This window comes from Acomys russatus, chromosome 32 (assembly GCF_903995435.1).
Source record: "Acomys russatus chromosome 32, mAcoRus1.1, whole genome shotgun sequence".
Lineage (NCBI taxonomy): Eukaryota > Metazoa > Chordata > Mammalia > Rodentia > Muridae > Acomys > Acomys russatus.
This window is the reverse complement of record NC_067168.1, coordinates 24300030-24316131: the sequence shown is the minus strand read 5'-3', so window position 1 is coordinate 24316131 and position 16102 is coordinate 24300030. Positions and strand designations below refer to the sequence as shown.

General features: G+C 44.2%; 1 protein-coding gene across 1 annotated transcript in view; it reads left to right on the top strand.

The window, feature by feature from the left end:
• Positions 1 to 16102, top strand: part of Clstn2 (calsyntenin 2) — a 623041-nt gene that overhangs the window by 502322 nt on the left and 104617 nt on the right. The window contains exon 5 of the mRNA XM_051140799.1: positions 7806 to 7955. Coding sequence (XP_050996756.1) covers positions 7806 to 7955 — 150 coding nt within the window. The remainder of the gene's footprint in view (positions 1 to 7805; positions 7956 to 16102) is intronic.

The window sequence follows — 16102 nt, the reverse complement described above, 5'->3', positions numbered from 1 at the left end:
TCAAGATGAACAAAAGCGAAGAGAATTCATTATTCCTAGAACTATCTTACGAGAAATGATAAGTCACTCCTTGAGCTGAAGGAAAATAATGTTGTTTAATAATATCAAAACCATATAAAAGCCATTGGTATCAATAATTGCATATCAAATTTAAAGCATTCTGATACTATCACAGTGATAGGTAAATTATTTACAAACATGTCTTAGAGATGAAAAAAGTATTGAGACTAAGTATAGTTAAGATAATATACCAATAAAAAAAAAAAGCAGGTAAACTGTGACATCAAAGCACACACTTGAAATAGTGTGGGTATAGAGCTTTTATTGAATTTAAATTCTCAGTTGTCAAAAGACGAGTATAACTTTAAGACATTTCATGTAAATCTCATAACAAATGCAAAGCTATAAAAAAAAAAAAAAAAAAAAAAAAAAAAAAAAAAAAAAAAAAAAAAAAAAAAAACCACTATAGAAAACTGTCAAATCATGAGGAAAGTAAAGAGAGGTGGTGAATAGAAAGAGGAGCTGGAAAATAATTTAAAATAGCAATATTAAGTCCTGATTTACCAATAGTTATCTTAAATGTAAATGGACTAAATTCACCAATCAAAATCTACAGACTGATTGAGTGATTTTTTAAAAAGATTTTAAGTAAGAGACTGCATCAAGAGACAAAGAGGGCCAATATCTAATAACAAAGATAAATATATCAGTAGGTTAACATAATTGTAAAAAAAAGTTCATACAGCATTAAAGCATCTAAATATACAAAGCATATACCCACAGATCTGAAAGAAGAAACAAAGCATAATACAATAATAGCAGGAGTTTTTAATACCCACTTTTAGAAATGGACAGGTCATCTGGATAGAAAAATCAATAGGAAAACATTGCACTTAAATTATACTTTAAAGCTCAACACACACAGAGCAGAATACAAAGCACACAGGAGACATATTCAGGGTAGACAACGTTGGAGCACAAAACCAGCCTTAAATTTAAGAATAAAACCGCATCAACTGCCTTTTCCAACCAGAACTCTATGGAACTAGAGAATAATAACAGGAAGAAAGCCAAAGATGGAAAATTCACAGACAGGTGGAAATTATGTGACATTCACCTGACCAACCAATGGGTGGTTACCAAAAGGAAACGTGAAGAGTATCTGAAGATACATCAGAGTGGAAGTGTAACAATCCAAGCTTAAGCTGTTGAAAAAGCAGTTCTAGGAAGGGAATTTGTAGGGGTAAACCACTGGGGTTTAAAGAGACAAAAAAACTTAAACAACTTGCTGTTATACCTCATGGAAATATAAAAAGAACAAAGAAAGCCCTAAAGAGGCAGAAAGATGATCTAACCATGATCGGAACAGAAATAAGAGAAAAAAAAATGAACAAACAATAGAAAATAAATCTATGAAGGATATTTTGCAAAGATGAAATTGGTAAACCAGTAGCTATACCAGAGAGATGAAAAGGGAAACAAGAAAACTGATACCACAGAAACACAAAGGAAAGTAAGAAATTGCAAGAAATGATTATGCATCAATCAACTGAATTACCTAAAAAAATGAATACATTCTTAGGATTATATATATATATATAGATAGATAGATAGATAGATAGATAGATAGATATGGATATAGATATATAGTCTACCATGGCTGGGTAAATAAAATGAGTAAGGAGATTGAATCAGTAATTAAAGAATATGGATTTCTATCCATGAAAAGCCTAGGACTTAATAGCTTCATGACCATCAACCAAATATTTAAAGACTAACTTGAACCAATCCTTCTCAAACTCTCCTTAAAAAGATTAAAGAGGAGAAAGTACTTCCTAACCTATTTTAAAGGCTAACATTACCTCTACCAAAACTAGAATGAGGACACTAAAATAACAGAAAATTACATGCCAATATCCACAAGGAACTTACAGCAAAAGTAATCCACAACAAAATAGTAGCACAGTACCTTAGTTACTTTTCCTCTTGTGATCCAATGTTCTGACAAAAGCAACTTACAGGGGAAAGGGCTTATTCTGGCTCACAGTTCAAATACACTCCATCTTGGGTGGAGAAGACAAGGCAGCTGGTCATACCTCTTTGATGGTGCTAATCTTCTTAGCAGCAAGTTACAGCTGCCTTGTCAATATTCTCCTTGTCTGGAATTCTAAGCTTGCTCACACACCTTCCCTCTGCCAAACAGATTATCTTTAAGTTCAACTTCATACAGGTTCTCATGAAGCAGGAGAAAGAAGCCAGACATTTGGTCAAAATCTTATTCAAGGTGACCCTAGCTCGGATCTAAGAGTCCTTGTTCTTTGAGAAACCTTGTGAACCAGGCCTCTACTGCCTATGTTTCTTCCAGCATTGAATCCCCCAGCAGAGGGGCCCATTAAGCTCTTTTTTTTTAAAGAGTATGTAAGGTATTTTGTAACTCAGAATTCCAAAGTGTTCCAAATTCCTCCCACAAGCCAATCCCAGAGGCCTAAGAACCACATGGGCAAGTTCATCATAGCAAATCTCCATTTCCCAATACCAAACTGTGTCTTAGCTACTTTCTCAGTGCTGTGATAAGATACCTTCACAAAAGTAATTTAAGGGAGAAAATTTATTTTGGTTTATTATTTAGTGTTCTATTGCTGCGAAGAGACAGACACCATGACCACAGCAACTCCTATAAAGGAAAACATTTCATCGGGGCTGGCTTACAGTTTCAGAGGGTTAGTCCATTATCTTCATGGTGGGAGGCATGGGTATGCAGGCAGACATGGTGCTGGAGAGGGAGCAGAGAGTTCTGCAACCAGATTGGCAGGTAGAAGGAAGAGAGAGTCACTGGGCCTGACAAGAGCATTTGAAACCCTAAAGCCCATCCTCCCCCACAGTGACACACTTTCTCCAACAAGGCCACATCTCCTAATCTCTGTCAAGTAATGCCACTCTCTAATGACTGAGCATTCAAATCTGTGAGCGTACAGGAGTCATTCTTATCCAAACCACCACAGGGCGATAGTCCATCCTGGCATGTAAGGCATAGTGGTAGGAACAGGAGGCTGGCTGGTGACACTGTATCCCCACTCAGGAAGCAGAGGGTTAACTGGGAATGGAGATGGGCTATAAAGCCTTAAGGTTTACCCTCCCTGCCCCCCAGTGGCTCACTTCCTCCAGTGAGGGCCCACCTCCTAAGGATTCCTTTCCAAATAGTACCATTGGTTAGGGACTAAGTGATTAAACACATGAACCTGTCGGGGAGATTTCACATTCAAACCATAATACACAATAAAGTTTACCATGATCAAGTGGAATTTATCTTTGATAGACAAGAAAATCTCACCACGCACAAATGAAATCATGTAACATACCATGTTTACCAAATAAAAGATATAAAATATATGACCATTTGAATAGAAGCAGAATATATATTTGACAAAATATCAATATTTTTTCACGATAAAACAAATACTTCTTAGGAAGCTAGGAACATAGGCAATAGAACAAGAAAAAAGTTAACTAAAATATTTTTACAGTAAATAAAAACAATCAACAAAGCAAAACAGCAGCCTACAGAATAAAGAGACTATTCATAAACCATATGCACAATAGTGAGGTATGCAAAACATATACAGGATTCATAAAACTCATTAGCAAAATAAGTGCTACGCACCTGAACAGACTTTCTCCCAAAGAAAACATATAAATGGCCAGAGGGTCTGAGAAAAGATAGTCATTGTTGTCAGCAGTAAATGAAACACAAATTAAAACTTCAATAAGATGTCACCCCTCAACTGTTATTATTGCATTGATCAAAAAGTCGAGAGATTAATATAAAAATGTTATAAGGTAGCTTAGGATAAGGAAGCCCTTGTAAGTTGTTGGTTGGGATATAAATTTGTATAGCCATTCAATTATAGAAAACAAAAATTCAAAATAGAATTTCTATATAGTCTAACACTGCCAGTTCTTAGAAATAAAGTTGCTTTCCTGAGGGGAAAATTCACTTCCCTAATTTATTGCAACATAATTTGCAGTAGCCAATACACAGAACCCTAAAGTATATGTAGACAGATGAAAATGAAAGAGATATGCGCGCACGCGCACGCGCGCGCGCACACACACACACACACACACACACACACACAAGTGAGCTGTACAAATATGCACATTGTAAAATGATTGAATCTTAAATAAAGGAAAATGGTTCGTCTTCAACAAGTTGGATAACCTAAAGGTCATCATATTTGTGAAATAAGCAAGAGAGGATGACAAATATTTTATGATGACATGTATATGTGAAGCTAGAAAAAGAGTCGAATTCACAGTAACAGAGAGAGTAGGATAGTGTTCACTAGGGACTGAAGGCTGGGGAAAAGAAGAGACATCAGTCAGAGTGTATCAGCATTCAGGTATAAGGGGAATCAGTATGGCAACCGTTGCCGCTATGTATTATATGTGTTATAATTTGAATTTTGCTAAATATAGATCTCAAGTATTCTCAAGCACATACAGATAACTGTGTGAGGTACAGATATATCAGATAGTAAAGTCTTGACTATGAGAGTCATTTCAAGGTCTACAATTATGTCACGCTGTCATACTGTACACAAAATGCTATGATACAGATAGAAACAGGCACCCAAAGGGTTTCTATATTAAGACTTCATCTCCAGCTAGTGAACCCAATCCCTGACAGATGAGTGAGTCCGGAAGACTTTGGCCTCAGCCATAGATGAGCCTTCTGGTGGCTTTGTTGGGAGGGTGTGGAAACTGAGAGGAAGCCCAGTTGAAAGAAGTGGGTCACTGGGATTGTGCCTTTGAAGGGTATGTCATGTCCACACTCCTTCCCCTACCTTTCTCTGATTCCTGGCTACTATGAAGCAAGCATCTTTGCCCACCAAATGCTCTTCACTGTTGACAGTTGGCCTCATCTTGGGTCCAAAAGTAATGGAGTCAACTGACCGTGCACTAAAACCTCTGAAACCACGACTCAAAATGCATCTTTTCCTCTTTTCAATTGTTCCTATCAGATACGTGCCACAGTGACTGACAACGCAAGTGTTTGTCAGTTGTACCTTATACATCTGAGGGAAGCACACACATGCTGTCTCACTCACCTTTCATGCCTCATCTGGGGAGAGCAGTGATAAGAGTCCATGACAACTTAGTCCAGCCTTGTCCCAAATCCTTACCAATAAAATGGGATTTAACTGTCTGAGTAAATTAACAAGGCACTTGCTGGAAGACAACTCCTAGCTGCACAGGAATCACACATGTCTCAGTTGGTTATCCTGTACCATTTTCCTGGAATCAAGTTTTAGATGACAAATTGCATCTGAAAAGGTCTGGGCAACTTCACAGGGACCGCCACAGATCACCAGGCACATTTCCAGAAGGGTGGCCCCAACTTAAATTCCACCTGCCAGAGGGTGAATATCAGTGTGCTGACTTCGCCCTCCTCTCCTACATTTAATTTTTGTTTTTGAAAGTAAAATAAAAACTTAATTAACATGCAAGGTAAGTTCTGATTGGGCATTAAGAGCCACCTTCCAAATTCCTTTAGACTTTAATAAACAGATGGGGGGAGTGGGGGGGGGAGGGCACAGCTCTGGTAAGCAGCCAGCAGTAGGAGCTCACTCATAGGTGGAGAGAGAGAAGAGAGATACAATTGCAACAGACACACAGATGGCTGGTCTCTTTCTGAGCTTTCAAAGCATTTTAAATGTGTGTCTTCTCCCCAAACAACCCTCTCCCATGCAACAATGGGCCACATTATTATTCTCTCATTTGTGACCTAATGTTTCAAGCTCTTTGCTTTGAAGCTCATTTGCACGTGCATGGAGTTGGTGGTGGTGGAGAAAGTAAATTAGTCTCCCAGACAGTTTCATTAAGACTTGTTCCGGAAGTAGAGCTGCAACAAATTGAGCTAAAGATTCAGTTTGTGTGTTTATTCTTCTGCTACAATCAATAGCGCTTTGTCTCCTCAGTGCTACGCCACTGTCAACCCCGAGTCTTCCTGTTTTTAAGTGGTGCACCTTTCTGGAACAGTTACACTCTGAAGAAAGAGAAAGTTAAGGCTTCCGTTCAAAACTCAATCCGGTGCTGAGGAAACATTCCTTTTGATGAGTGTAAGGTGCTTCCACTTGACAAAGTCCCTCCTTGTAATGAAGGCAGCCACAGACCAGTTTGTGGAGTCCGTAGGACAGTGGTTCTCAACCTTCCTAATGCTTCAACTTTTTAATATAGTTTCTCATGTTGTGGTGACCCCCACCATAAAATGATCTTGTTGCTGCTTCATAACTATAATTTTGCTACTATTATGAATCATTATGCAAATATCTGTGTTTTCTAATGATCTTAGGCATCTCTTGTGGAAGGGTCATTCGGTCCCCAAAGGGGTCACCGTTGCCATAGGGAGTGCTACCAATCCTAGGAGCCATCCCAGACCTGTGCAAGCCTTCAGAATAAAACCAACATGTGGAGGAAAATACAAGGGGTTCTACACATCAGACAGACATACAGAAACATAGCAAGCCCATTTTTACTCAGAAAATACACTCCCACATCCATAGATGCAGTTGCGTTTCAGAAATGGCTGAGAGCACACAGCAAAGGTGCCTTTGTATTTCTCTGCCATTGGCCAGCCTCCACTTCCCCTCCAGGATATGCTGGCAGATGTGCTTGCCGAATCAGCTTCCCCAGTCTTTAGAGCAAAGTTTGATTTTTCTAAGACATTTTTGGTTGTAGGATACTGTCCCACTTTGGGTGAATAATATTTAACTGTTGAAATAAAGAAAGCATATTTACATAGGTTTCTATTAGTGGTAAGGAAATACAACATAGATGTCGTAATCATACATTCTATGTTTGTTGATTTGTTTTCTTGTTTCTGTTTTCATAATTTCACTCTGAGGTAAGAGATAACATCTGAGTTCATGTTTACAGTCAATGCCAGCATCAAAGGGGGAGAGAGAGAGGGAGAGAGAGAGAGAGAGAGAGACTATAGGAAGGAAATGATTCCCAGAAGTTGGAGGTGTTAATCTCTTAACACTAAGCACTTAAGAGCATTGAGTTTTGGGTCTTTATTCATTTTTTTTCCCTTTGGAACAAACTAGCATTCCATCAAGAAACCAGCTAGTCTAAGTTTTGCTCATTAGTGACCAAATATTTATTTCTGATCATAATATTGAATTCCTCTGGGCAAACACACACAAACGGCTGTGAATACATTGTTTGGTCTCTCTTGGAAAAGAAAAATGTCTCCTTCCTCGGGGCGAGGAATCTGTTATTCTGTGCAGCTTTCAGAAGGGAGGTCACACGTTTTCCTTATTGATTTTACTTCCTATTTGGTAGCAAAATAATGTGAGAAGAGGCAGTGAGCATTCCTGGCGACAAGCCCAGATGATAAAAATTCTGTGCCAGAATGTTGTCTGGGTTCCGTCTCTTTCCCAGAAACTTCGTGGTGGATGGGCACTCTGGGGCCCGCATCGAGGAACATGTGTGCACTTTCAGGGTGGTTTCCTGGCAACCCACTACTTAGATGTAGATGCACAGGCCAGGTCGATTCCACATGTTGCTTGGAATTTTCTGACAGATCTATTACACAAAGAGATGGCCCCATCCAGTGGTCCCCTAGAACCCATCACCAAAGCAAAGGAGCCTCTAGGTAGCAGCTACGCTCTTCTCGAGGGCAGTGCAGCTGGAGGGTGGTCATTTCAATCCCTGTGAAGGTTGATGGGATGGGAAAGTGGTTTGGAATAAGTGCAGCCTACTTGACCTGATCTGACACGCTTGTGCGCATCCTTGTTCTTCAGGCAACATCCGGAACACTGAGAAGCTGAGCTATGACAAGCAACACCAGTATGAGATCCTGGTAACTGCTTACGACTGTGGACAGAAGCCCGCTGCTCAGGACACCCTGGTGCAGGTGGACGTGAAGCCAGTGTGCAAGCCTGGCTGGCAAGGTGAGCCTGGGTTTCTCAGTTCTACTATATGAAGGCCACTCAAGCTCCGGCACTGTGTGCCCCAAATCTCACAGCCCCATGTCTAAAGGAAGTTTTTAGAGTATAGCTGTTTTCCCTGCAGGAAATAGTAGTTTGTGTTTCCCCAAAACCCTTCCATGTGTATAATCTCCATGTTTCAGTTGAGAAGGTCAGAGACCATCGACTCTAGCCACAGTTCTCCCTCACTCAGATTTCATCACATTTCAAGGCCTGGGAGAGATTGTTAGGGTCTGTTGACCTGCCCAAGAGTGCTGAACCTAACTGACACACTTCAAGTTCTGCATCCCTGCTCAGCACCTAGGCAATGTCTGCATGGCCCTTATGCATATCGCATGGGGGTGGGAGAGAAGGATTGAGCCTCGGGGTGAGGGGGTTTCTGAAAGCTAGTGCTGGGAAGGAAGGACAGTGACCCTCAGGGAAGCTTCATGTTGGGTCAGTTTAGATCTTTCAGGAAGCAAAGACAACACATGTTCCAGTCACCTCTAGATGACTGACTGAGGGGAAGTAACGGCAAAGGCAACTACAGAGATGGCTCTTACAGAGAACTGGGTGGTCTTTAGAACAATAACCATCGCTCTAAGTGACATCAGCAGGTGTAGCAACCAAGGAAGGATGCTAGTGTTATCTGTGTGTCTCAGGTTTGGTGCCAACTGCTCTGTTTCTTCTACATGTGTTGGAAATGCTATTGCTCAGTCTTACTTCCTCATAAGCCATGGTGCTTTGCAAAGTCACTCCTCTTGTGGCTTCTGCTTACTGCCTTTTAACGATGTGTCTTTAAGCTTCTGGCCTCATCACTCACCCCCTCTCCTTCAGTCACTCATGTCTCTGTCGGGCACACTGATGCCAAGCCACCCTGTAGTGTCAGCCACTCATTCATAGTGCAGCCCACCACAGCTGGACTGGCCATTCATTCATAATGAAAAAGCACCTATGGCTGAGGCAGGACCTGGACTCGCTCTGCTCAAAAGGCAGCTCTCTGTGAGCTTTCCCGCAGTGTGGACTTGAACTAAGTAGACAGAAGATGAAATGATCGTGAGAGCCACAAGTAATTGTGTGTGTGTGTGTGTGTGTGTGTGTGTGTGTGTGTGTAAAACAAAGTAGAGTACCTTGGATAAATCAGCTTAGAATCAAGGAATAAGGAAAGAGAGCCATGCTAGCCAGGCCTAGAGGCACATGCCTACAATATCATCACCCAAGAAGTTGAGGCCAGCCTGGGTTACAGAGCAAAACTCTGTCTCAAAAAAAAGTACAGACACACACACACACACACACACACACACACACACACACACACTAGTGATCCAGTGATGAACGAAGGAAAGAAAGGACAAGAGAGCAGAACAAGCCAGCCTGGAATAGGAAAGTTCTCTCTGTGTAAGAAGCCTGAGCTCAGGTGGGTGTAGTTTGCTAGGATGTGAGAGGCAGAGCTCTGCCTGCTTTACTATGACTGTTGTATTTCTCAGGCATAGCGCAGTGCCTGGCCCTCGTGGAAGCTGCTTAAGGAATGACCAATGAATGAATGATTGAGTGAGTGAATGAATAAATGAAGGAGCCAATACCCAACTAAGAGGTCACTGTGTTTTATTTTAACTTGTAAAGATCATCAGCAAAAGCCTGGCCTTTCAAAAGAAAGCCCAGGAGCAGGGGATAAAACAAACAAAACAACAACGTGCTTTGTAAGCACAGAGCATGATCACAGCGAGGCTTTTAAGTGGGAAAAGCAAAGCATGAGGTTGTGTCTTAAAAAACAATAGGATCCCAGTACTTTCTGACTCTGACAAATGAGGCACCTACAGACTTTGGAGTAAGTGTTCATGTCTATATTTAAACATTATTTATAGAGTTTTGTAATTGTTAAATCCATGCAAATTTAGTGTTAAGCGTATGTTAAAAAAAAAAAAGCTTGTCAGCGTGCTTAATTTTGTGTGTGAAGGGTGTATGAGGCACCTACCCTGTGGTGTGTAATACTTCCGAGACTGCCTATAAGTGATGTTGGGCAGCCAGGACTGAGCCAGCTGCCCGTGCTGTTTCCAGCACCAGGAGAGGCTCAAACATAATGTAGACCCTCCCACCTTAAGAGGATTAATGAATGGGCAGTGAGAATTCAGTTGTTGTTGTTGTTGTTACTGTTGTTTTAATGCTTCTTTCCTGGAACAAAGAAAAGAGGTAAGAATCAGTTCCTTGCATCAGTTAGTTCCTCATGGCAGGCAGCAGTTTACACATGTGATACTAAAGTCAGCTGCTTCCGGGTGGCTCCTTGCCTGAGCTGGTCACGTGGGGTGGCAGAGGCTGCCACGGTTTCTACATTGAAAGCCTGTCCCTCCAGCTAATAATTCCACCAAATTTCTCTTGAACCTACTACCCCAGCAGCCTTTCAGCTCATAGCTGGCCTCTATAGGCTATCTGTTGTGGGCAGAGGGGTGAGAGGGGTCACAGTACCTTTCTGTCATTTCTCTGTTTCTGTCTCTGTCTGTCTGTCTGTCTGTCTCTCTCTCTCTCTCTCTCTCAGAGCTCAAGAGGACACTCCTCTTGCCTACCTAACATGCTGATCCTAGATATGGAAGTACCTCTCACCTCTGGCCCCTCTGACCCCATTCTCTCCTCTACCCTCCATCAAGAGCACAGGCTCTATCTAACCTAAATGGACATCTTTCTCCAAGGAAGAACTGCACTCAGGGGATCCTGCATCTGTCTTTCTTGCCTGGTCCATTCTCCTAGCTTTGCAGGGCCACCTGGAGTGAGCCGTATCTTGCCGGTTTCTTTGCCACCTTTAGACAAGGCAGGCCACCTCATGGTGAGAGGCAGAAAGGGTAGCTTTTACTTGGAGCGTGACAGAGGCGGAATACTGCACTTTGTGTATGGGAGAGGAGACCAGAAAGGGCATGTCTTTGAGGGAGAACGTAGCCTAGCTTTCAGAAACATATGACTGGGAAATAGAGAAGGCATGTTTGAGGAGGTCAGAGGTACAGCGAGGTAGATGGCTTAAGATCTTGAAGTCAGGGTGAGGAGCCTCAGTGAGCCTCAACCCCTCAGACCAGACAAGGAGTCACATGCATGTGCCCAGTCAGATTCCTGGTAGTTCTCTAGGAGAGCACAGGGCCCTCCCCAGCTCACTTCATACTGGCCGCTTGAGGAGCAAACACAGCTTGGCAGTCTGAAGTCTTGTATCTGTTCTAAGCCATTTCCCTGCAGGCAGGAGGGGACTGCAGCTCAGTGAAAGCTATCCATCATGTTCAGGGACCCTGCCTCCCTGGGAGCATTCCCAATCTGCACCCTGCTGAGCCTTTCCAGCAGCCAGCTGCTCCCAGGGAGCTGTCACAGCCAAGCAAGGGGACCTGCTCATGGGTGGAGCCTCCCCAGATACCAATGATGGTCCAGAACAGTGGCCCCTGAAGAGGGCCACAAGTGGGATGTGGTGTGTGTGTGTGTGTGTGTGTGTGTGAGTGTGAGAGAGAGAGAGAGAGAGAGAGAGAGAGAGAGAGAGAGAGAGAGAGAGAGAGAGAGAGAGAGAGAGAGTAATCCTTCCACATTCCCTTGCTCTGCTTTTGGCTTTACCTGTGTATAAAGTATATAAGACACTAGCTCTGCCACCAGCCTTATTCTACACCTCAGCCAAGGTGTGGTCTCCTCAGACTATGGCTTCTTCCCAGCGCCTATCTTTTTTCTGTAGGTTGGTCTTATCTTCTCAGAAAGCACATGAGCTCCTTGAGGGCAGAGCTGTATTTGGCACAGCTTCTGACATTGAACTTTCTATCACTTACACAGAACTAACAACTCACTTGCTAGCTTCACCCCCAGATGGAGGGGGGTTGTGCTTCCCAGAGATCTCACTGGCAGGAAGAGGAGGAAGGAGAGATTTGCATGCAAAACATGAGCCCAGGCATGCTCACCCCTCTCATTCTTGAGATTGACTCCCAGGCAGTAACACAGACAAGTGAAAAGGGGCAGGTCACACTGTGGGGGGTCAGCAGACTTTACTGGCGGGAACAATCTCTTTCGATGTGGGTCGGGGAAGAAGCATAAACTGCCTTTGTGTTTTGATCAACTGTTCAAGAGCTAATGTGTTCTGAGGCACATCCAGTTGTGGGGATGAAGGACCATATTGTGAACCAGCAAAGAGGGGCACACACAACTCAACACAGGACAGGGGTGGGCTGGTATCTTGCCTCTCCTGCAAGATGTATGGATGGCAGTCATCTCAGTGTGTCATTTCCCTCTGGTTGTTTTCAGCTGGCCTGGGTGTTCTATGAGGGTGTGGTGCAGGATCCACACCTGTGGGGAGCAGATTACTCCTGAGTCAATGTGTGTTGTTGATATGAGCATGGCCACAGTGAGGACCCCAATACCTCAGACCCACGGGAATGGCAAAACCTTCCCTTGGTCAGGCGTTCCGCTGTGCCCTGGTCCACGTGCAAATGTTGACAATGTACGTAGGAAGTGTCAACAGTGGCTCCCTCTTCCCCAATATTTATAGCCTGAGGCTGTTCCACTACAAGAGACAACACCCCACCCCCACCCCCCCCCCACCCCACCCCACAGAGAATAGCAAAACCCGCCTCTTTGTTCAGCTGGATACAATAAACCCACCTCCTCCTCGATACACATACATAAAATAAACACAGTGAGTCTCTGGCAGCTACCGCTGGTGTGTCTCCGTTGGAGTGCATGTCCCACCCACTCCCAGCTTTTTGTATGTCTGTCATTTCTTCATTCGCCGTCACCCCAGTTAGGCCAGTACCTAAGCTGTGCAGGTCTGAACCAATACCCACTCATGAGTGAGAGAATTCAAGGGGTAGAGTGGAGGCCATCAGAGGGGGGTGGTGGCAGTTAAGAGCAGTGCTCCCAAACAGGGATGGAACTGAGCCGTGTGACCTCATGGACCCCTCACAGAGGCATCAATCAGTCCCTTAAAGGCTCATTTCCCATTTAGTTGTTGGTCCGGAGGTTTAATGCATTTAGTTTCATTTTGTCTGTTCTTTGGAGGAACGCTGTCCTTGACCATGCTTTTACATATGGTCCTTTTCGCTCCCCTGGTCACTCTGTGTTTTCAAACTGACAGCATTGTCTTTCATAACATGTACATGGCAGGTTGTATAATTGCTACCTGGTCCTGCCAAGTGAGACACAAACCCCACTACTTCACTTTTCCATCATACATGATAATACGCTGCAAAAGACAGCACTGCAGACGGTCCTTCCTGGTGGTGGTCCTTCACTATGTAACTGACCAGACAACCAGACAAGTGAATCTGGCCTTCCCAGACTGCAGAGTCAGCTCTCCAGTCCCCGAGAAACTCCATCATCCCTGAGCAGAGGACTCCAAGATGTTAGGCATGCCTCACTCAGCAGTTCACTTTGCTGCAAGTTTCTCCAAGGGCCCAAACAACATGTTTTCTTCAGACCTTCACACTGATGCATCCTAGTCAAATGAAAAGAAGAGAAGTGCAGCTGTGCCCTTGAATGCTGCCCCTGTGTTCTCTGGGATCTGGATGATCTGCAGGTGCATCAAATCACCCCAGACATTCCACTGTTTCACCAGGCAGCCTTTTGACAGGAAGGAAGTATGACATCATTTGGGGGTCACCACAAATCAGCAGAGGCCTGGATCAAATGCAGATGGAGACTACACAAGACCAGGGCAGGTCCAAGTACTGCAGATAGATAGACTTCATTTTTAATAAGAGGATCGAGACATCATCAAGGCCACCAGAATATGGCTGGAACATTTGTGTTGAAAAGCTAGTGGCAGAGAAGTTGCTGGTTGGTATTAACTCTCCTATCCTAGCCACCTCATAAGAGAGATCTGAAGGTTGCTTGCATATCATGATGCAGGAGATGTTCTTAAGTGTATTTCCCTGACCACCAAACAGTTCTCTCATGAAAGAGGCCTTCTCTGTGCTAAAGGCAGGGCCCACAAAGACTTAATCTAGATATGACCTAGCAGAACTCCTGCAGCGGGAACACTGGTGCGCTGAGGATGAAGGACATGGTGTGGTGTAGGGACCTGTGGACATGCAAAAGAGATGCTGGACTTGACCCAGGCAGGGGCCCTGGGGAAGCCATGCCCGGATCAAATCTACATCAATAGATGGCTTTGAGTACAGAAGAGAAGGTTATAGGTTATAGCCCCAAGAAGGTACTAGGAAAGTGGCAGGGACCACAGTGTGGCCGGGCACAGAGGAGGAATTCCCAAGGGCAGGGGATATTATCGGCTTTACAAAGGCTGTTTTTTAAGAAAGCTTAGAAGATAGACGTGACCCTTGGTATTCCTGGGCAACCTGTTAACCTTCTCAGTTGCTCTACAAAGACGATGAGACTCATGTGGGAAGGTAGCCAGAATTCAACAGATCGGTGCCCAGTAAAGCACCCATGAAGTGCCCACTGCCGCTGCAATAAGTCTGGCTCCTCCCTCTGCCCCGCCCAACCCTCCATTTCTTCTTAAAGCTGCTCTAGCAGCTCATTAAGAAACAAACCCATGCTTGCAGAAGGCGCATCTCTCGGATGCCCCCTGCCCAAACCAAAAGTTGCCTCCGGGTACCTCACAGGCCAGAGGACATGGAGTGAACCCGGAACTTGGAGAGTAAGCTTCAAACACAAAGATGCTGGCCCTTACTGTGGTTCTTTATAGCGGGACAAGAAGATGTCACCTTCCCCTCAAACAAAATGCACATGCAAATTCCCTGTCTTCCTGTCCATTCAGCAGGGTGGCACCTGGCCTATTTGAGCATCATCTCTAGGGGACCAGTTCCTTTATCCTGTAGCCTCAGTTTCTTCCCCTCTGCCCCCAGGCTTCCTCGGCCCCCTTCACTCTGCCCTCTGGACCCAAAGTCTCTTTCCTCTTGGCTCTACTCTCTGCTCATCTCTGTCTGACCTTCAGTCTTTCTACCATCTTCCTCTGATCCCACCCCTGTTCCCTCTTTCCCAAACAGTGTACCCTAATCCCCACATGAAAAAGCCCCTGAGCCCTGGAAGGTGCAGGGGTTCGGGGGTCAAGCACAAGCCATTGATTGCAGGGCTAAGCATGGAGTGTGGGCTAGACTCAGAGATTAGCTCCACTCCCACCTGGCCACAGGATTTATTTCAGCCATTTCTCTGACCTAGATTTGGTTTCCTCAACAATAAATTATGAATCGTAATTCTTGGCCAAACTATTATTATTTTTTTTAGGACCAAAAGAGATTTCCATGTAGAAATAACATTGCAAAATTTAAAATCACGGTGCGAACAATGCTTTGATTAAAACTGGGGAAATAAGTGATGCCCTACAAATGGATGCATCCATAGACTACACCAAGACTGTGGATTAAGCCGCACGTGTTGGTGCTGAAGCCTAGAACCAAAGGGAGAGAGTGGGAAAACAACAGTGGTCCCAGTCCCAGCTTAGCTGCCAGTACTCTGAACTGGGAAGGGCCTTGAACAGAACCGCACAACAGGCTCAGCATACAGCAGCTCTTTTATTTGAGTTCCCTTTGCTCCGGTTTTTAAAACCACAACGGGTCATTTTAGCCCAGATAACTAGCAAAGCTATCACTAAGGCCTGAGAGCTGCTGGCTGCCACACGGTGACCCTGAGCTTTGCCTTTGCTGAGAGCTGCCAGGCAAGCAGCTTGCTCTGGCTGCAGGCCTCATGGGGCACTCCTCTGTGAATAACGACCTGTTTTGACATCTCTGACATAGCCGATCATTAAGGTGCAACAAATGGCTCTGTAAGGGATGCTGATTTACCTACTCGGTGGCGTCCTAATGTGCTTAAAGACCTGCTGGATCAAAGTAGCATACGCCAGCCATCTTCCACCTGTCTCCCCACCACCACCCTATGCTAGGAAGAAATGGGCCAGCTCTGGGGGGAGAGGTGGATGGCCACCACCCACACAGTATTAAAGACTGTTACAGCAGTTACTGCTGTTTGAGCAATTGCCGTTTGCCAAGTGTCAGCTAAGGGCCCATGTGCTCTTTAACACGCCCTGAAAGCTGCTTACACATTTAATAGATGAAGATGCCAAGGTTAAGATTTTCCACAGGGTTCATGCTATCCAGGCCAGTGGCCATCTGTGTGTGGACACTAGGCTCCCCAGCCTGGTCATCTCCAATGCTTCCAAAGCAAATACA